At 45.8% G+C, this 21,254-nt stretch overlaps 1 protein-coding gene across 1 annotated transcript in view; it reads right to left on the bottom strand.

The window, feature by feature from the left end:
• Positions 1-21,254, bottom strand: part of ATXN10 (ataxin 10) — a 1,037,424-nt gene that overhangs the window by 468,613 nt on the left and 547,557 nt on the right. The window contains exon 7 of the mRNA XM_086952750.1: positions 2,783-2,945. Coding sequence (XP_086808876.1) covers positions 2,783-2,945 — 163 coding nt within the window. The remainder of the gene's footprint in view (positions 1-2,782; positions 2,946-21,254) is intronic.

Here is a 21,254-nt window from a genome sequence, read left to right as displayed (position 1 = left end):
ATTATTTTTTCTCAAAAAAATAAACCTCCGGAGGAATGTGGCTCTTATCGGCCGATTTCACTAATTAACTCAGATGTAAAAATATTTTCTAAAATTTTGGCAAACCGCTTAGCCCCCATCATGCCAGATCTGGTCAACTTACAGCAACATGGGTTTGTGATGGGAAGAGACACCAATGCTCATGTAAACACTGCAATAACAGCTTTTGATGTAGCTTTAACTACTCTCACCCCACTCGGAATGGTAATGTTAGATGCGGAAAAGGCATTTGACCGAGTGGGGTGGGAATACTTGTGGGAAGTATTAAAGAAGATGGGCATTCAGGGCCAATACCTTGTTTGGGTATCCTCACTTTACGATAATCCACTGGCCAAGATTAGTTATGGGGGAATGGAGTCAGATAACTTTCAAATAGGGAGGGGAACAAGGCAAGGTTCCCCTCTGTCCCCTCTGCTATTCGCTCTATCTTTAGAACCGTTTCTAAATGCACTATTAGCACAAGCTAATATTGCTCCATCCCATCATGGCAGGAAGAGTTTGAAAATAACTGCTTTTGCAGATGACATTGCAGTATATACTTCAGATTTAGTTAGAGGCATACCTGCAATAGTCAAAGAAGCTGCACAGTTTGGTAGCGTGTCAGAATACAAATTAAACGTAAGCAAGACACAAATCATTGCTAACTATAAACCAGCAGAGACTATACCTGGCATATGTCAAAGTGCGACTTACTTAGGAATGAAACTAACAGCAAAGATAGACAAGATAATAACTATAAATTATGACCCCTTATTAAAAGAAATTACCCTAATTTTTAAAAAATGGCACAAGATTCCATTTAATTTAGTGGGGCACACTATCTCATAAAAATTAAAATTCTACTGAAATTACTATACTTGTTTAGGGCTATACCCCTACTACCTAATAGACTCCTTTTTAAAAACTAGAAGGCATTTGCAGCAGTTTCCTATGGGGATACAAAAAATCACGTAGGGCTATAACATTTTTAGAATTACCAATAGAAAAGGGGGACTATCTTTCCCCGACTTTAAGTTATATTTCCTTGCGACTTTTCTTCGTCGTATAAGAAGTTTATTGAAAGATGATAGTTCATTATTTTATCACCAATACATGCTGGGACCAGATAGCAACCAGTTCCTATTTCGTTTACACAATCCTAATTACTTTAAACGAGTTAAATTTAAGACGGCTAAACATATCAAAAAAATTTGGGACCAAATCATGATCTTTGATAACATCTAATTTTTTAATGCGGAACTTAGACTAAGGGGCAACCCAGGCTTATCGGATATTTTCTCAGACGGGCAGGAAATATTTGGGCTAGACATGGCGTTAATACATTGGGGGATCTATATGGCCCAAATGGTCTTATGGACTTTGACACATTAAAACTAATATTTAATCTATATGATGAAATGCATTTCAAATATATTCAATTAAGAGACTATCTACACCGAAAGATGAAAATATTCAAAGTGGCCCAATCAGATCTATTAATATGTCTATATTCCGACAAAGTAAAATCACTTATTAGTTTGGGCTATGGACTCTTAATCAGGGGTAAAACAGATGACGGCATTAAAATTGCAGCTAAATGGACTTGCAGATTGGGTATGAATATCACTCCCACACAAATTGCAGCTTCTTTATCTCATATAAACACATGAGTCCATTCATCTAATTTAAGACTACAATCGTATAGAACCATCATGCAGTTATACTACACGCCCCAAAGAATATCAAGCTGGGCACAGGGGAATCAATCAAACAACAAAACAAAATGTCCGAAATGCAATATGGATGCAGCTGGCATAGAACATATGCTATTCTCTTGTCCAGGACTACGTACTTTTTGGAAGGGGCTAATTGACGTGCTAAATAATAAACAAATTATTACCCCACCTCTTACAGGCCACTTGGTGCTACTGGACATCCAAGAAGATAATTGTCAGCATAAAGACTTGATAACTATAATATTTGCCTGTTTCAGGTTAGTAATAGCAAGATCATGGATTTCAAAAGAATCTCCAAACACATTGGAATGGCTTAGTCTGATAAATGAAATAAGAACAATGGAGCTCTCATTAGCAAGACATAGAGGTCCACTGGCAATAAAAAAGAAGGAAAGAATATGGAAACATTTCTTTGAACTTTGAAATATGTACTTTAAGGTTATTTAGTCAGAAGAGGCTAAGTTTAATGTGATTTATAACATTTGCGTCTGTTAAACTGTTTTTAGGTTACTCCTTTGTTCTTCTGATTGCTTATGTGATGATTATTTTATGTTTATTTAGTTTTTTATTGTTAGTATCTTGATTTGTAACTATAAGTCGTTTTCTTCTTGCAATAATAAAAAACATTAAAAAAAAGGGATTGGTATTATAATCATTCAATGGTAGCCTCTATCATCTACTGGAATTGGATCTTTACAGGGGTCTCAGAGATCCATAGTAGGGCCTGTAGCATGACTGTCCTGCAGCTGCTAAAGATAAAGATATGCCAGAACCCAACAAATGAAAACAAATCTAACAGAGAATATATGTCCTGGTGCACGGGAGGTTTTGGGGAGATGTTATTCACCTCGAAAGAATAACTTCTACTTTGAAAAACTAAACAACTTACAAGTGGTGCCCAACAATAAATGGCAGGAGTATGCAAAGCATGTGAATGTCACCAGCACATGCAGCAAACTGGGTCCACTCCAATATTTTCTTTGGCATCCTTTCATCCTAAAAACATTTCAGTGTTTCTGGATATTTACCTCATCCTCCGTATTGGTGCGTAGTGCTAATTGAAGCACAGCTTTGCATTTCTCCTGAAAACACCTCGCAAGGAACTCTGAGAGCTCGCGCAGGTCTCTTCCGCTGGCGGTCCCGGGGTCCTCGTCACTAATTTTTGACAACACCATCTCTAGGAAAGTAACCCTGTAACAGGAATGTAGTCATTAAACACTGGGAATAAAAGCATACATCGTTGAACCAAATGCATAAAGCAGATAAAGACTAGTTGTGCGGTACATGAAAACCACATTTTCAGTTTTAAGTAAATCACTGTTTTTAAGAAGAAAACAATCACAACATACATTCATAAATGTAATGTTTCCCAAACGTGAGACTGTACTTCCGGAAATATTCAAGATGCTACAATCAAGATGGCCGCTGTGCTGGAGCTCTGAGAAGTAGCTTCGGGGCTGAGGTTCACTTTTTTGTGAATATCCCCGTTCAAGCCCCCTCGTCAACCCCTCTGCTCGATATCGCCGCAGAGAGGCCTGTTACTGCTTTGCTTCAGTGTGCTACTGATCCCAGCTAGGAAGATTTGGACACGGTTGCAGCAGCTTTTCCTGGTATTCTACCCGGTAGCCATCTATGACGAAGGGGCTCCCCCGGTACTGTTTCTGACCTGAGAGTGGATTACCACATCGCCGCAAGGAAGCTCTGGATGTGTATGTTACCGTTCTCCCTGCAACTGACCCGGATCATCGACTAAGATGCTGATGCCACCTGGGACTACGTCTGTCCAGGGAATGGATTTTAGACTGCCGAGTCCCGACACACAGATGCTGGTGAGTCCCGCTGATGCACTAAGGTATTCCAGGTGAATTGAGTCTTGCTGCAACAGGGCCACCGGCAAACTACCCCTGTAGGCCGTCTACGGTGAAGGTGGTCCCTTGGGACCTCCTCTGACCCAGGAGTGGATCTACGGCCTGAGTCCCGTCCACGTAGCAGCTGGGTAAGTCTGATACCCCTGCAGTGCGCCCCAGGCTCCGAATTTTGAGGAGGCTGATCTCTGGGCATTCATGGTGTTCCCACCCCTATTCCACCTTGATTCTGGACTGGGGCTGAGCTTGTGATCCGAGCCGCCTCCGAAGCGTGCCTGGTTGCGGTGGCTGAACTTTGGATATACAGGGAGTTCCCCCACCCCTCCGCCCTGATCGTGGATGTGGGGCTGTGCTCGTGAATCCAAGCGACCTATGAAGCTCCGAGCGTCACCTTTGGCTGATTCAGAAAATGTTTACTATTGCTGCCTCAATTCAATGAAGTCTGCGGGGGCTGCAGGGTGACTGATGATCTGAGTGCGAGGCACAAAGGTTGTAAGGCGCTGATTAAAGCAGAATCACTGCTGCATCCTCATTGGACAAAGTAACTCAGCAATTTAAAATTGCAGATTACTAAAGACATCAACAAAACAAGCACAGAAGGTACCGAATAACAACCGGATTGTCCTCCTCAGCGCCCGCTTCGCAAGGATTTTTCCGACCTTATTTTCCAACAAGGCATAATTTCTTTTGTTGCCATGACCAGTGTTTCCTCACCTTGCGGCAATCGTCAATTAAAGTGGCCTAACACTAAGATGGAAGCTGAAGTGTACGGGAAGCGCTCTATCTTTCCGTGCGGAGTTGTGCTGTAAAGATCAGCGACACAAAACAATATTTTAAGTAAGACTGTGTCCGCTTACTGTAAGGAATGCTTTTTGCACAAATCTGATTTCACCAGCATGACGATCTTATCCAGAGTGGAGCCAGGCCATAAGATGGCGCCCATGATGTAGCTACCGGCAAATCAGTCAGCAATATAGCCGTCTGTGGTTGCTGCGACGTTGAGCTTCATTTCAATGATTAGCCTTGAATGTCGCTGCATCCACCCTAGAGGGGGACAGCTGTGATCCTGAAACTGCAGAAGCAAGTGTGCAAGTCTTGGGAAGCACCTCCTCTCACAATCAGACCAGCTACCCACTCTGTGCCTGACCCTAAGATGGCCACCGTCCTCTACTTGGGGAGCTGTCTCTGCTGGAAGAGAAGCATGCTGACAGAACGCTTCAGATACACTGGTGACTACAGAGGGTTGGGTTTCGGGGGGACCGCTCCCCCTCGAACTGAGCCTACTTACATGCACATATGCCACAAAAGCACGCTTTTCTCCCCTGGTTGGCAAGGGATCCTGTATTCGTTCTCCGATGCTACTGGGACCTCTCTGTGAGTGACCACAGTTGCAAGGGAGACACACCCAGAAGAGGATTGGGAGTGGTCCCCCTACCAATGGGATCCTGCACAAATGACCAAAACTCACTACTACTGGTAGATCTGCAGACTTCCACGTCCCCTCTCACCACTCTTGACCTTGGGGCGAGCTGAAGGATAAGGCGGATGGCGCCTCCCAGTAACACCGTGACCAGTGCTCTAGATTGAACTTTTGACGAGCCCCCTGGGCGGAAACCATAACTGTCTGTACTTACCGAGCTGCCCAAGCAACCTTGGCCAATGCCCGGTAGAGCTGTCCTATGCAGCTATAGAGGAGTCTGGCTATGGTTCACCCCTCGGCCGCCACCTACCCAGCCGGACATCAGACATTGCTTTCCTCGTCTCCCCGTTGTGTTTCTTTTCCCTCCTCCCTCTGTGATTCTTTGACTGCCCCCCTTTTCCAGCCTGCTTTTTCTGTGTCCCCTGAAGTACCTTCCCCTTGTCTGTTTTTTCTATGTTATGCTATGCTTTAGTAACTCATGTAACTATGTTATACTGTTTACCTTTCTATGTTATGCGACGCTCCAGCAACTGATGTAACTATGTAACAATGTTCTGAAACAATGTTCTACCTCATGTAAAGCGCTCTGATACCTTCGGGTCTAGACAGCGCTATGTAAAACTTTTCAAATAAATAAAATTCACACTAAGTTTAGTATGTGAAATAATTGAGTTATTCAAAAGAGCACTACAATCAAAATTCAAAGAGGTATAAATTCTGACTTGGCTACTTATGATCAAGTGGTTTTGCTATCCTCTATGCCCTTCCGGGTGATTGCCCATTAGACTCATGTATGTCTTAAAATGAGCAGTCCAGCAAGAATCTTATTAGATTAATTGCTGTTGTGAAGTGCTGGTGCACCCTAATATTGCTTCGAAGCACACTGGCATCAGAGTGGCCATGAGACAGGGTCTAATGAGGCAAAAGAACATTAGAATTGTTGAGGACATGAATGTCCTCTGGATGATACATGGATGTGAACAGTATTCTGACTTTTTATTGCCTAGCTAAATCACTTATCTATCCTGTCCATGGTACAAACAAGGCTCACAACCTGTTCTGTAACCTGGAAGGGAACACCAAGTGTTAGATTTTCCATCTTTTGCTGTGCTTTCACCTGTGGTTGTGCTTCGGACCCCTGTCTGCTAAATTTCGTTCCTGCTGTCTTGTTATGACTCTGGGTACTTTACCACTGCTGCCAAGTGCTAAAGTGCCAGCTCTCTATGTCTAAAATGTAATGGATTTTGTTTTCTCCATGACTGGCCTTTTTGATTTACTAGTAACGTCCTAGTACAGAGCACCAGGTGCCACAGTGCTACTAGTAGGCTTGCCAACACAATAGGATGATGGGCAGAGTGCTGAGCTTTCAGACACTCACATCAGTCACAGATCTGTGTTTAATCCATCATCATTATTCTGCTCAATAAAGCACCCAAGTTTGGACCCAGCCATATGCAAATCAGCTTTACCCTACTCGTCATGAGAACAGTCACTGATTGTGCCACTCACATGAGTATCCCTGTAAACATGTCTCAGGCCTGCCACTGTGTGTGCAATTATAAAATACTATGTCGACCTGGCAAGTCGCCAGGTCCGAACCTTCCCCTTGATTACATATAAGTCACCTCTATGGTAGGCCCAAGGCAGGCCCATGGGCAGGGTGCAGTTTATTTAAAAGGTAGGACACATACAGTTGTGTTTTACATGTCCTGGTAGTGAAAAACTGCTAAATTTGTTTTTCAAGTGGTATGTCCACAACGTACAATCAGTACACTCAGATGTTGGTAACTGAAAAGCAGTGCATAAACAATGAGTGAATGTGAGTGGTTAAAAATGGATAGTGGGTGCAAAAATGACTTTAATGAAAAGCAATCCACTTCCAAGATTAAAGAAACGTGAAGTGCAAAATAACAGTAGTTTTAAACAAATATCTACTGCATGTATAGAAAGGTCGACTTGTTGTGGATGCTGCTTACTTTTAACTGCTGATTTTAATAGCACATTGAAAAATTTACTTTGGAAAACTTATCTCCTCATTTATGCTGTGTATTTTGTAGCGCTCACTCCTACCTGCACTTCGCCTCGCTCGTGACCCCGTTCCGCTCCGGCACTGTGCCATTTGCGCAGAGGGTCAGCTAGAGGAGCGTCACTTCCTGCTCGCAACACCACTTCCGCCCTGCACCTAGTCATCGCAGGTTAGCGGTCTAGTGTTGCCGAGCCTGCGTGTATTTATCCCCGATTCCAGCACCCGGCCAGTGACTAACGCGGCGAGCTAGGCTGCGGTTGTATACTTGTTGTGGATGCTGCTTACTTTTAACTGCTGATTTTAATAGCACATTGAAAAATTTACTTTGGAAAACTTATCTCCTCATTTATGCTGCGTATTTTGTAGCGCTCACTCCTACCTGCACTTCACCTCGCTCGTGACCCCGTTCCGCCCCGGCTCTGTGCCGTTTGCACGGAGGGTCAGTTAGAGGAGCGTCACTTCCTGCTCGCAACACCACTTCCGCTCTGCACCTAGTCATCGCAGGTTAGCGGTCTAGTGCTCCCTCACCTTAGTATAAAATGGCAATATGGCGGAAGCCCAGCGGACGAGCGCAGCGGGAGCGCCGACTTCGCGCCGAAGTCGCGCATAAGTCAAGCCCGTCTGCGCCCGTCCGCAGCCGACCAGGCCCAGGGCCTCGTCGTAATGTCCATTTTATTGCTTACTCCTTCACTGACCTTCAAAGACTTAATCTCCCAGGACCCATCTCCGGTCGCGCCGCCAGGGTCGCCCAAGACTGCGGTATTCTTGTCCCCTCTGATATTCCTGCCCTTGAAACCCCTTCCTTCCATGTACTCTCTCCTCCCCCTACTACCTCCACGTCCCCAACACTTGCTCCTCTGATGGTGTCTTATCTAAATACCCGCTCCTTAGTTAGCCATCAGCTCGAAGTATTCCAACTATTGCACGAGAGTACTATTGATATTCTCCTCTTAGCCGAATCGTGGCTTACCGAGGACTCAGGCCTTGACATCCTCGCAGCTACCCCTGTAGGTTAGTACATCATGCAAGCAAACCGTCCCGCCGGGAAGACCGGTGGCGGGGTGGCGGCCATTATCCGCTCTGAACATAAATTTTCGGAACTGATGATGACCCCTATTCCCAAAACTGACTGTCTCACCCTTAAATTCTCCTCACCCAAATCCTCTTTTGTCTGTGTCCTCGTTTATAGGCCCCCTGATCATATGCCTCTCTTCTCTCAACTCTTCGGCGAATCCATCTCCCAGCTCTCGATCAATCATGCCAACATCATGGTCATTGGTGATTTCAACTACTGGCCATCCGACGCCCGCGAAAGCCATCTTTCTGCGGAGTTCACTGACCTGTTAGCAGGCATGAATTTTCACCAGCACATTAATACCCCAACTCACTGTAAAGGTCACATCCTAGATCAAGTCTGGACATCCAATCTTGATATCTCCCCTCCCTCCGTACTTCCCTGTTCCTGGTCTGACCATTATTTTATTTCCTTTTCTCTTTATCTTTATATACCCCGCCCCCCCTCTTCCTATCAATAACCTATCTGCTCGAAATTGGAAGAAAGCCAATATGACCAATTTTCATGCCCTACTGGCTTCCTCCGCTCCCGCGCCTGCGACTTTGGTGGCCGACCAGGCTGTCCATCTTGAAGAATGACTTATCTGCCTGTGACAAAGTTGCCCCCTATAAAACTATTAAAGCTAAGCGCCCTCATGACGCTCAGCAGTGGTTTTCCGATCAGCTTAAGGCAGATAAACTTGCTCTTCGGCAGGCAGAGCGCCGTTGGAGACGCAATTATGATCCTCAGCTTAAACTTGTCTACATAGATTCCCTGAACACCTACAAAAAATCTATTCTATCTGCCAAAACAGCCTACTTCTCCCAAAAAATACTGGATTCCAACACCAAAGCTAAAGACATCTTTTCCATCGTCAACGAGCTCTCCCTGCCTGACAGGATTACACCTCAACCCCAACCGACCCAAACCTTGTGCGACTCCCTGAATTCCTACTTCATAGACAAAATCACTACCATCAAAAACAACATCCCCTCCCCCTCATCCCCTCTTCCTTTACCTCTTCCTCCCATGAATCCTAGCCGTCTGACACAGTTCCCACCAATCTCTCAAAATGAATTCTCCTCGCTTCTTCTTAAGGTTAGATCAGGTTCCCCAATTGACTGCTGCCCCCCTCAAATTCTTAGGGAGGCTTTCCTGGCATGCCCTGGCCCCCCATTAGCCCTGCTCAACAACTCTCTTGCTTCTGGGGAGGTCCCCTGCTCTTTCAAACAGGCAGCTGTCATACCTATCCTCAAAAAAACTAATGCTGACCCCACCACTTTAAGTAACTACCGTCCCATCTCCCTCCTCCCCTACTTGGGCAAAATTCTGGAGACCTATGCTACCCGCTGCCTGAGCACCTTTACCGAGAACTCCTCCTTCCTGGATGCCCAACAAGCAGGCTTCAGACCCCTCCATTCCACCGAGGCGGTCATTGTGGCCGTCATGGATGCCCTTAGGAAAGGTGCCGACAATAACATCTCTCAGGCCCTTGTCCTCCTGGACCTGTCGGCAGCTTTTGACACGGTCGATCACACTATCCTGATCGACCGTGTCAACAATGCCGGCATCCAGGGGGTGGCCATCGACTGGCTCAGATCCTTTCTGGACCATCGGACTCAGGCAGTTCACTTGTCTACTTTCTCTGCGTCCTATTCATCTCTCACCTGCGGAGTCCCTCAGGGCTCTGCGCTCTCACCCCTAATGTTTAATTTGTACTTACAGCCCCTTTTAGCTTCCCTCTGCAATACCCCGGTCACTATTTTTAACTATGCAGATGATCTTCAGTTAATTTTTCCCATTGATTCTCTCCCCTCCTCCCGTGCTAACTTTCAGTCTACCATGCTCAACATCGCAGAGTGGATGTTTCACAGCCAATTAAAATTGAACCCCACAAAAACTGAGCTGGTACTGGTAGGGGGTCCCACTAATCCGTGGAATCCCACTTTTTGGCCCTCTTCCCTCGGGGCGCCACCTAGTCCTGTTAGCACTGTGAAGAGTCTGGGGGTGGTCATCTCCGAGGACCTCTCCATGAGGCCACAAATCAACGCAGTCACCTCATCCTGTTTGTTCCATCTAAGGCGGATTCATAAAATCAGCAGGTTCCTCACCAGAGATGCCCTAATTCTAGTCATCCTAGCCCTGATCACCTCCAGACTCGACTATGCTAACACGTTGCATGCCGGAATTCCAGCAATCCATCTCCGCCGGCTGCAACTTGTTCAGAACGAGGCTGCCCGCCTGATCTTCCGCCAGCCAAAACATCAGCACGTCACCCCTCTTCTGCGTAGCCTCCATTGGCTCCCCATCACCAAACGCTGCACCTTCAAACTTGGATGTATCACTTTCAAAGCCCTATCTGATCTAGCCCCTGCATTTATTTCTTCTTGCCTGACACGGTATGTCCCCCACAGAGATCTCCGCTCTGCATCTCTTAATCTTCTTGTCGCTCCCAAAACCAGACGGAAGCATGGTGGTCTGAGTTTCTCCACCATGGCCCCCACCACTTGGAACTCCCTCCCAACTCCACTCCGCCTCTGTCCCAGCTACGATCACTTCCGCAGACTGTTAAAGACCTTTCTGTTTCAGTCAGTATTTGAGTAATTCCTTTGCCCCAGCTTCCGTTATGTCAAGAGCGCCATGAAACCGGTGGTGAACGTGCGCGGTATAAATGTTTTTAACGTAACGTAACATGTTTCTACAGTTAACAGATACTAAGTGTATCACCTGCTTCTTCAGGACCAAGGTTATATTTGCTACTGCTTTAAAAAAGTGCGTGCGTGCATAATAGAAATAATACAAATGTTAGGATATCACCTGAATAGGGCTTCTCAATGCTCCTGTTTAGCAGAAGCTAGAGGTTGAGAGACCGGCGCCGCTCCTCGCCTGGCCACAGCTCAGGAAATAGGGGCACCGCTCTATCCGTCGATACCCCAGTCAGGCGTCTGCGCTGTTCGGGGAGTTTCATCCTGGCCAGAAAGTGTGAGTGATGGCACCGGTAGAGCCCCGTGCTCTCCAAGATCGCTGGCCTGTGCCATTTGAGGTAAAGGAGAACAAGAGGGATGTCACCTACCTGGTGGACATGCAGACTCCTAGGAATCCTTTGGGGGTCCTACACGTGAACTGCCTGAAACCACATTTTGAGAGGTCTGAGTTGACCATGCTCTTGGTCACAGACGATGGGATGGAAGAGGAGAGTGAACTCTCCTGATCTCATATCTTCGAAAGAGTAGGATGGGTCAGTAGAGGGTATGATCTTCTCCCCTACTCTGACCCTAGAACAGCATGGAGACTGTTGCCAGTTGCTGGGACAGTGTGCCCCTCTTTTCTAACTCATCTCTGAAGTCAAGCTTGAGGCCCCGATTGGTCAATATTTTCCTGAGAAGGTGAGAATAATTCCCTATTTTAATCCTAATCCAGGTATTTGTTTAGAGCTGGTGAATTCTTCTCTGTTGGGGTGATGGAATGCCCCATTTGACAGGCTGTGCCCATAGTTTTCCAAGATCCACTCAGTCTAACAATTTAAAATCGGTGAAAATTAAGTGGACTGGTAATTTGTTTTTTTTCTGTTAATTGATAGTAAGTGCCAGGGCCAGAATATTTGTAAGTGTCCCTGAACCCTTTAAAAAATATTTGCACTGGACCATGTTGTTAAGTCTGCCAGTAACAGTGACACAAAATACTTAGCTTCACTGTCCAAGACTGCATTGAGATGATAGCTTTGTGGCTTGGACCTATCACCACCTTTGAATATCGGGTGTATTGTGGATTCTCGCCACCCATCAGGTTCGGTTTTTGTGATGGATACATGGTTAAACAGGGAAGTTAGGAACCATCCGAAAATGAAGGATGTTCTTTATATATGGAGGAGGGTATGCCGTTAGGTCCAGGGGCACCGTCTCACCTCACTCGCAAAATTTTGGAGTCGTGAAACAGAAAATAATTCTGCCAGTCCCCTGTATCTGGAGCACTGTGATTATTCTGTATTAAACGTCTGTGACCAGAGGGTTTTTAATCATTGGCTACCACAGATGTATTGAATAAGACTTGGGGTCCGTCACTTGTAGTGGTAGGCCTCCTATCTAATTTATCAATCAAATAAGGGGCACAAACATCCTCAACTATACATGAGTTAATTAGGTCATAAGTCAGTCTTGAAATTTAATTTACTAATTTCTCCCAAAAAGGTCGGTATCTTTGTTTGCTGACATGAAGTACCTTTCCTCAGAAGGAGTCTGACTGAGTTCTCCTACCCTTCCATTGCTTTAACTCGTGCTGCTTTGTTGAGTTTCTCAATAGGTAGAGGTTGGGGGTGCCAACTTTATTAAAGCCTGTAAAGCTTGTTTTAATTTCTGTTTTGCTAGTCTGCAGGCCATAGAGATTTTCTTCTTGCTATAAACTTGCCCTAAGGTCATTTTATTAGTGTTACCAAAAACTGATGTGGCAAGTGTTAAACAAAAAGCTTTCCAGGAGTGTATTGGGTCATCATTATGTTCGTGCTCACATTAGCTTATTATTTCCTCCGCTCTGATCACAAGCTGGGCTATTGAATAATCTGTACATTCTATTTGTTTGTTATCAACAGTATACAGACTGCTTAATAATGTTCTTTGGAGCCTCGGGGTGCCTGGACAGGAATAGGTTAAATTTCATGACTCGAGCAAGGTGGTTGCTCCCAGTGGTCATTTCTATTTTAAAAGATTTTAACAAGGGAAAAAAATTAGCGACACCAAGGAATGATCAATGATTGATTGCGAGTTTGTCCCATAATGCGTAAAATTCAACGGCTTGTCTTCTGCAGTTCTACCATTTATCACCCTCATACCTGCATATTCAAGTTCATTAACAAAGTATTCGCCCATTTTGTCATGGCATGTATTGTTCCCTATCTGTTGGGGAGGTACTTCACAATAAATATTTTGGGCTGTCAGGAGGTCCTCCTCTTCAAGTTTGTGAAGTAAATCCATATTAAAGTCTCCGGATAGGAAGATACTCTTAGTTGGAATGTATATGGTATAAGGTCTTGCACAAGTGTTATTAGTTTCTTCGTAAGACCGCTTTTCGAGATCGGATCCGGATGGACGCAGACTTAAATCAACAAAATGGATGACTTTCCTTGTTTATTTTAGTTCTTTAACTTAAGGACTTGTATCCTGTGGTCGCTTTCTTTCTGAACTTCTACTTCAATGCATAAAGAGAGAGATACATCCACTGTGAGGCCTCCTTTTGGTCTTCCATATTTTTGTTATTTAACTGTAGGAGTATTATAGTGAGTGGAACCTGTGATTGGTGGAGGAGTCATTGCCCAAGTTCCTGAAGGTGTCATAATTCAATGGTGTGTGCACATCCTCTAGTTTAGATTTTGCCCCAGCGAAGTTCCATGAGTACTTTTTTAGACAACCTATATTCTTTTTGTATGAACGGCTTGATCGTGCAGTTAATGAAGTAAAAGGTTATTGCGGGGCCAATGGGAGCCAGCCCCAATCATTGTGAGCTCCCATGGGTTCCACTGGGCAAGAGGCCGTTAGGGTAATACTTTGTTTGTTTTCCACTCTTTTGGGAGATTTGCCATTTGCTCTTTTAAGTATTGAATGCCCCAGAGATTGATATCTTATTGTAGTCCTAGTTGAGGGATTTTTCAATAAGTAAGGACAAAAGGGCTGAGCATTAAGGGAGATGGCAATTCCCCAGGTGTCAAAATTATGGTTTCTTTAGTATCATTGCTGATATGTCAGGGGACGCCCAATCTACAAGGATGATTGCTCTTGTATTGTTCTTGCACAACCTTAAGAATTTCACTGAAATTATATCCCTGGTTGTAAGATTCGCCAACAAGGGCAAGACTCCCAGGAGTTTCAGAATGTTTCCTCTATGAAATGTATCGTCTTGTCCTTTGGATTCATATTCTGGGGACAGAAGAGTCCTTGTTCCAACCTGTTAATTCAAAGTAGTATTCACCGAGCCTCCTTGTGAAATAGTAGGACCAGCAACAGAAGAACTGTTCAATTTGCCTTGGTCCACGCTAGGGGCGTGAATTTTATATTTTGGAGGACCGTATTCTTTTCAGCTCTATTATTTATCTTCCTGTCATTCTCTATTCTGGCTATTTGACATGGTTACTATAATTATTTGAACTTGATTTGCTGAATAAGATGGGCGACATACTTCAAAATCAGGAAGGTTTGGCTCTCTATTTTTCCTTTCGATTTCCAACAGGGCATGTTGGTCGTTTTGATGGCTTATAAAGAAGTCCTAATTAACTGTGTCTGTATCACAGGGATAAGGGCCAGTGTTTACGATTTCAATCATGGAAGTGATATGGGTAGTACCTGCTATTGGCAGGCTACTTGTTTGTTGGTCAGTTGTGAAGGCCCTTTTTGCTGTCTTCTAAAAACAAGCATTGGCATAGCCAATAGGTCTCGTCTTTGGGACCTTATAAGTGTTTTGGCAGAGCTATTGGCTTTGCCAATGGGTTTAAGCTATGTTGTAGAGTTATGAAAGACAACAAACAGAGCTTTTTAAAACTTATAAATAAATAAAATGCATCTAAACTTTATTGTCACATCAGAAAATTAAACCTGGGCCACTGATGCAAGGCACATCACTACACAAAGCCTGTAACATCATACTGCACCTGGTACACTTGTGCAAGGCACATCACTACACAAAACCTGTAACATCATACTGCAGAGTACACTGACAGTTTCCTGCACTAACCGCCCCCTCACAAAACGTGCTGATCGCACACATCCACCGTATTGCCCAAGGCAAATCTGTATATTAATATGCCAACATTAATGTGATGTCAAACTAACAAATACACAATAATTTGTGATGTCACTGTCCAATATTGTGCCTCGAACTCCACAGTGCACAGCGCTTTACCGGGGAGAGATAGAGCCGCTACTTGCCCCACTCCGCTGTGACCTTAAAGTACATCTTCTATATGACAAACAGAATAAGGTTAAAAAAATTATTTCTCAACTACAGTACAAAAAAAAAAAACAGTCAAGGAGGTAACACCTTATAGACTGGGGCTGCGACGGATGTGGGGGGTGTGAGGGTGAGTGAAGAGGACCACAGGTGTCCATTGAAGTCCATGGGAGTATTTTTTCAGAGCAAGGTGAATAAGAGTGAAAAGAGTGTCAGCCTCCTAATGAGAGTAAGTTGACAGTATGCGTTAAATAAGACTGTAGTGGTAAGGTTTGGTTGTAGTTTGTTAGATTCAGAGACGCGCTCCGCTCCAGTTTTAGGCTGAATCCACGTCCAGTTTTCATTTCAGCCCAGCCCTGCTGAGGGAGAAAGCAATATAAACTCCCCCAGAGTGTACAGAGGCTCCAATTCTTATTTTCGTGGGCGGGGGTAGGGAGGGGACGGTGCATAGGGCAGGGTGGGGGCTGCCTCACGCTGTGTGCGCCAGGACCCCCAAACAGGGGTACCAGGCTCTGGGACAGATAGAGTTCAAGATAAGCAGCCAAAATAAAGCGGCTCGCTTGTAACAGGGATCACAATGATAAGGCGTTTCTTGCTCAAATAGAAATGAGCTTTTATGCATATGTGCTTGGGCACCTGAGAAAGAAGCCGACTAGCCTCAGTACCAAAAAAAAGCCGGAGCCATCCTACCTGCTGCCGCCTACAGGGCAATGGTCCTTGGCATGGTGAAGGACACAGTTTCGACCTGTATTCAGGGCTCGGCTTGCGGTTGGCACAGAGTATTTTGGACGGAATCCTTGGCCCCAATGAGCACTAGTGAAGATCTATCATAGTGGAGTAAGGTGTTCCGATCTTTATACACATGCAAACACCGCTTCATTTTGCAACCTTTGAACTTTCTGAACTTGTTTTCTGTGGCCCAGACTAAGATGCAGTAATGCAGAAGTGCTTGCCCAATGGTGGTCATTCCGATATACCTCTCATTGCATGGGCAAGTCAGTTGGTAAATAAGATTTGTGCTGTTGCAATTTTGTAAAGTGTCTTAGCTCCCATGGACGGGTAGTACCAATATCGACTCGTATGTTGGAACACAAAAGCACCTTTCGGTGTAAGAGAAGTGTTTCCAAATTAACCAAACATTTCATACAGATGAATCATGACCAATCAGACTTTACTTGGACTGTTCTTGAAAAACCTTTCATCCCCAACCATATAAGTGATGTATCTAGATTCTTGTTCCTAAAGGAGCAAAAATGGGTTTATAAACTACATACAGACACCCGAGGACTGAACAATGAGATTCCCTGATTCAGCCTACAATAACTCTGTCTGTAAGAAGTACAGTGCTGTTGACTTTATAGCATAGAACTATTGGGCCATCTTGACATCTAATAGAAGTTATAGGCTATTTATAGCATTGTGAAATGTCTTTTGTTCATTGCATGGTTGACCCAGCCTGCAGCCATTCGATTTATTCTGCCAGTATATTGCCAGACAAAATGCATTACTTGACTACAACCACTTTGGATTTTTATCCCGAGTAACATCCAGCTGTTAGTTCCTACAGCCCCTGGGCTTGTTTACACTTTCTGCTTTTAAACATCTTCTTTTCACATAAAATGCAGTAACTTTGTAGTTCATGTATTACCATGTAAGCCATACTTTCTATAAATCATTTCTTGAACTATTAGGAAGTGTATAAATAATCATATGCATACACTTACTTATGAGTATATACATATTTCTACATTTCATGTTTAAAATATCCCCTAACAATGTTGATGCCTGGCGCCTTGCTCCATTCTTAATATGCCGTCGCGACCTAAGGAACTACAAACGTCGATAACATGACGCCATCTGGTAGTTCCGTACACATCGCATGAGGGCGCGTTGTTTTAAATGTCTCTTTTTATCTCCATTACAAGTGTTTACTTTCCTTCGGCTCGTTGGCTAATCGTATGCTACACAGTAAAGAGTCACGAGTCAAACTAAGACTCTACCCGCGTAGCGCCTGCGCGACCTGTTGGAACTACTGACGTCCATGATATGACGTCACTCTGTAGTCCCACAGTTATCGCGAGAGTACGCGGCGCTTTGCAAGAGTTGGTTTCTTTTAAATGAATTCCTTCTACGCGACTGATTAACATTACTGAACTCCAGGATCACCATCCTAGGCGGTTTCAGTAAGTAAGACAGGACACAGTTTATGTCTATTTTTCTAAATGCAAAACGAGGAGCGGTTTGGTATGAATGACCTATGCTGATGGGTCACCTGGGTGTGCATTGGACCACTCTTAAGGGCTGTACCTGTCCAGGTCGTTGCCTCTCCCTGACTCAGTGCCGGTCAGAGGCAACGACGGACAGGTAGGCCATTTACTAGGTCAACCCTCCTTTCTTTACTAAATGAGTAACTACCTATGAGTAGTATAGCTCCTGGAGAGGTTACATGACCAGACACAGACTGTAAGGGATTTTGTATTGAGGATACAACTATGGACTGTTTTTCCTACTATCATATTATAGTTGTTAGTTTGGAAGAGAAGGGGCTTGTGCCCCGGTGGTTTGATCCTTGGTCACTGGACAAGTTTAGGGAGTGAACTCTGGGAGTTAACTGTATTTTACACCTGTGTCAGGTAAATGCTAGACAGAGCAGGATAGATTTATATATCCTCTCAACTGTATTTAAGGCCAGGTTGTTTTACTTCCATAGAGCGGGGTCTCACAAGTCCTGAGCCAGGTCCAGGAGAGGTGAGGTCTGTTCCCCGGACAATCTGGGTGAGTAGATCATGTCCTTTTAAGTGTGGACATTTGATCCTTCATGATTAATCTTTACAGTGGGTTCACCATATGTCTTTTCTGTTGTAGATGTAACTAACACACCAGGTGTCACGGAAGAGAACTAACAGACGTCAGGAGAATATATCCTTTGTGTTGGACCCGGCCCGTTGGGCAGGTTCACCCCTAGACTTTTTGCTTTTTCCTAGCCTGTTTATGGAACCTGATGTAGGTGATTTTAGGCCTCTGCGCACTTTTTCACTGTGGTACAGTGTAAAGTGCTTGAGCTCTCTGTATGTGTGGTGAGTGACCTGCCCTACCATAGAAATGAATGGAGAATATGTATGCCCATGGTAGTTCCTGATGTGTGGGGAGTGCAGGGGCGAGTTTGGTATGTATGAACTCGTGAGAGTGAATGCTGCAAAATGATGTATGCGGCATGACTGTGTCTAGTCTAGAAGTACTACTTTTGAAAGTTGGCATATTTGTGTAAGTTGGTGCTAGCGTGTGATTGGCTGGTGAGCCTGGCCCAGAGTGCCTGGGCCTGCTTGTGGATTGACTGTCTGGTTTGAGGATGACAGGGGCTGGAGAGCCCAGGAGGTTGTCTTGAGTCAGCCCATGGATGAAAGGCAGCATCTGCTGCCAGGGAAGTGGGAGGAGATGGCACCTGATAGTGAAGGGCTGTGCCTGCCTGACTACCAAGCTGGCTCCACCTTCCGCTGGGCGACTGTCACCTCTGGCCCTGATACTGAAGGGGACTTCCCTCTAAACCAGTCCAGCTGGTTCTCACACTGAGACTTCAAAGGCTTCAGAGACTTTTCACTGTATAAGAAGGGGCTGTGTCCCCTTCCAAAATGTTCTTGTTTCTAACTTGAATCTGCCAGGGGCATGCTGCTGCTGGGGCTCAGGGGAATCCCTGGGCCCTGCCCATCCCCTGGACCTCTGATGGATGCCTGGAGGACTTCTGGGAGGACCCCTCTGCCTTGCCTGGGCTGAGGGGGGGACTTTGCTGGACTTTCTGCCCCCCTAAGCACCTTGAGGTGCTTCTTCTTTGCTATAGCGCTGGGAGCGCTGGATTTGTCCTTCATAGCGCTGAGAGCGCTTTATTTCCTGCCCATGGCGCTCTGGTTGCACTTCTAGTGCTGGAGTGCTTTGTGTGCCTCTATAGCGCTTGGAAGCGCGTTGCTGCTGGAGGCCGGCGGCGGATCGGCGCGGGAGCCCACTCCGCTTATTTGGCCGACTTGGATTTGCCCAGTTCTTTATTTAATTAGCGAGTGCCCACCTCGCGATTTCTGCCCGCCTGCCTGCCTAGAGAGGGCCGCCGCGCTGCCCGCGACGACCCGGAAGTACCTGGCCGGCCGGCCAATCCCTTTGCGGCCGGCCGGAAGTCCCGCCCCGCAGCCCGGGTGCCGAGGAATGGCGACCGCGAGGCGAGGGGAGGGAAAGAGGAGAAGCATGGCGGAGCGGTAGCGGAGGGGGCGCGAGGCACATTGTCGGTGCCTGCCCCCGCCGCGGAGAAAGGAAGAGAGGAGGAGTGTGGCCGGCTTCTGGGGCTCCCGTGTGCAGAGGGAGCCCCGAGTGAGGAGAGGAGCGGCGGGGGCGCGAGGCACATTGTCGGTGCCTGCCCCCACCGCCAGCGGAGAAGAGCCGCCGCCCCTGAGGCCCGGTGAGTCTGGGCTGGGGCCGGGCGGAGTGGGGCAGAGCAGGGGAGGGGCGCCGGGACACATTGTCGGTGTCTGCCCTCCCCCCCCCCCCGCAGTAGCTCCCGCTCGATGTGGAGAAGCCACGAGGGCTTCAAGGGCGGCCCCAGATGGCAGTGGGCCGCCCCAACGTCACGCAGAGCCTGTGGAGGCTCCAACGAAGGGGCATGTTTTTATTTACATAGAGCCTTGCGAGGCTCACGGCGCCCTTGTCCACGAGTCCGTGAAGGCTCCCACGATGCCTGCATTTTGTTTACAGAGCCACGGAGGCTCGTGGGCCTATTTTAGTTAAGAGCCACGAGGGCTCTAGGGGGCACAGTGAATTCCTGAACCAGATGGCTCCAGCCCCCCCCCCCTACTTCTTTCCAGAGCCCAGTGGGCTCCAACGCTTTGGAGGCATGTTTGTTTTAGAGCCTGTGAGGCTCAGGTGGCGCAGATTTGTTCTAGGGGCTACTGAGAGCCCTGCCACAGCTTGTTAGTACACAGTTGCCCAGCACTTTGTGGGCAGCTGCCACGTTTAGGCTTTTTGTACTTTTGAAACTGGCGCTGCATGGCAGCGCACCCTGACTTTGGACTCAGGGCATCTTTGCCCCACAAGGCCAGTTGGCCTAGGGGCTGCCACAGGTAGTGGCTTATGTAGTGTTGGCGCAATGTGATTTCTATGCTCTTTAATAGTTATTGCTAATTTGAGTTTTTGCGCTATTGATTTATTATGCACCTCTGAATGTGTAGGTTTATGCATTATGTGTCTTTCTTTCCATGCGCTGCACCTCTGAATGTTTAGTGATCATGTGTCTTCTTGCGCTGCACCCCTGAATGTATTTTATTGCATCATGTGCTTTATTCTTAACACCTCTGAATGCTTTAGGCATCATGTGTGTCTCTTTATTACTCCTCTGAATGTAGGTTATTGTATCATGGGTAATGTGTTCTTTTCCTAGACCCCTAAACGCTGAGTGATACTTAGGTGGTTGTCTTTTCTACTCCTCTGAATGTAGGTTTATTGCATCATGAGTAATGTATTCTTTCTTAGACCCCTAAATGCTGTGTGATACTTAGGTGGTTCTTCTTTTTTTAGTACAGGTGGTCCTAGTAAGATCCTGGTTCCTGTTACCAGTGGTTACAGGTGGTTATCTTTGATTATTATTTTATGTTACATTTATTCTTTATTCTAGAAGTGATTTTACATTCTACCTTTTATCTAGAAGGGCTATATCTGATTCTGACAGGCGCCCATGTGGCCCTGTCTTGTGTACATAATCCCTGTGAATATTGCCCGTGCCAGTTGGCACCATGTATATTGTGTGATTTTATCTGATGTGGTTTTATAATACAAAAGTTATTTTTATAATAACCTTGTGTGGAGTCTCTTTTGTGGTGTGCCTAGTATGTTGTTGCTGTTGTGCGCTGGCGCAAATGCTTTACACATTGCCTCCGAGTTTAGCCTTACTGCTTGTGCCAAGCTACCAAGGGGGTGAGCAGGGGTTATCTTGGCGTGTGACTTCCTTGCCCTGACTAGAATGGTGGTTTCTGCCTGGCTTTGGCGTCAGCCTTAGCCTACCAGAAATAGCCAGTTCTAACATTGTTGGTCAGCGGTGCGGATTTGGACTTGTGTTTGCGCAGTGCCATAGCGACAACTGGCTACATTACAAAACTCTGCAATTTTTTTTCAGATAGTCACATGTTTGGGATTATTGTTTTTGATTTTTTTCCTCAAGTGTCATTTT

This window comes from Lissotriton vulgaris, chromosome 1_2 (genome assembly GCF_964263255.1).
Source record: "Lissotriton vulgaris chromosome 1_2, aLisVul1.2, whole genome shotgun sequence".
Lineage (NCBI taxonomy): Eukaryota > Metazoa > Chordata > Amphibia > Caudata > Salamandridae > Lissotriton > Lissotriton vulgaris.
The sequence above is the reverse complement of the archived record's forward strand: the minus strand, read 5'-3'. Positions and strand labels throughout refer to the sequence as shown.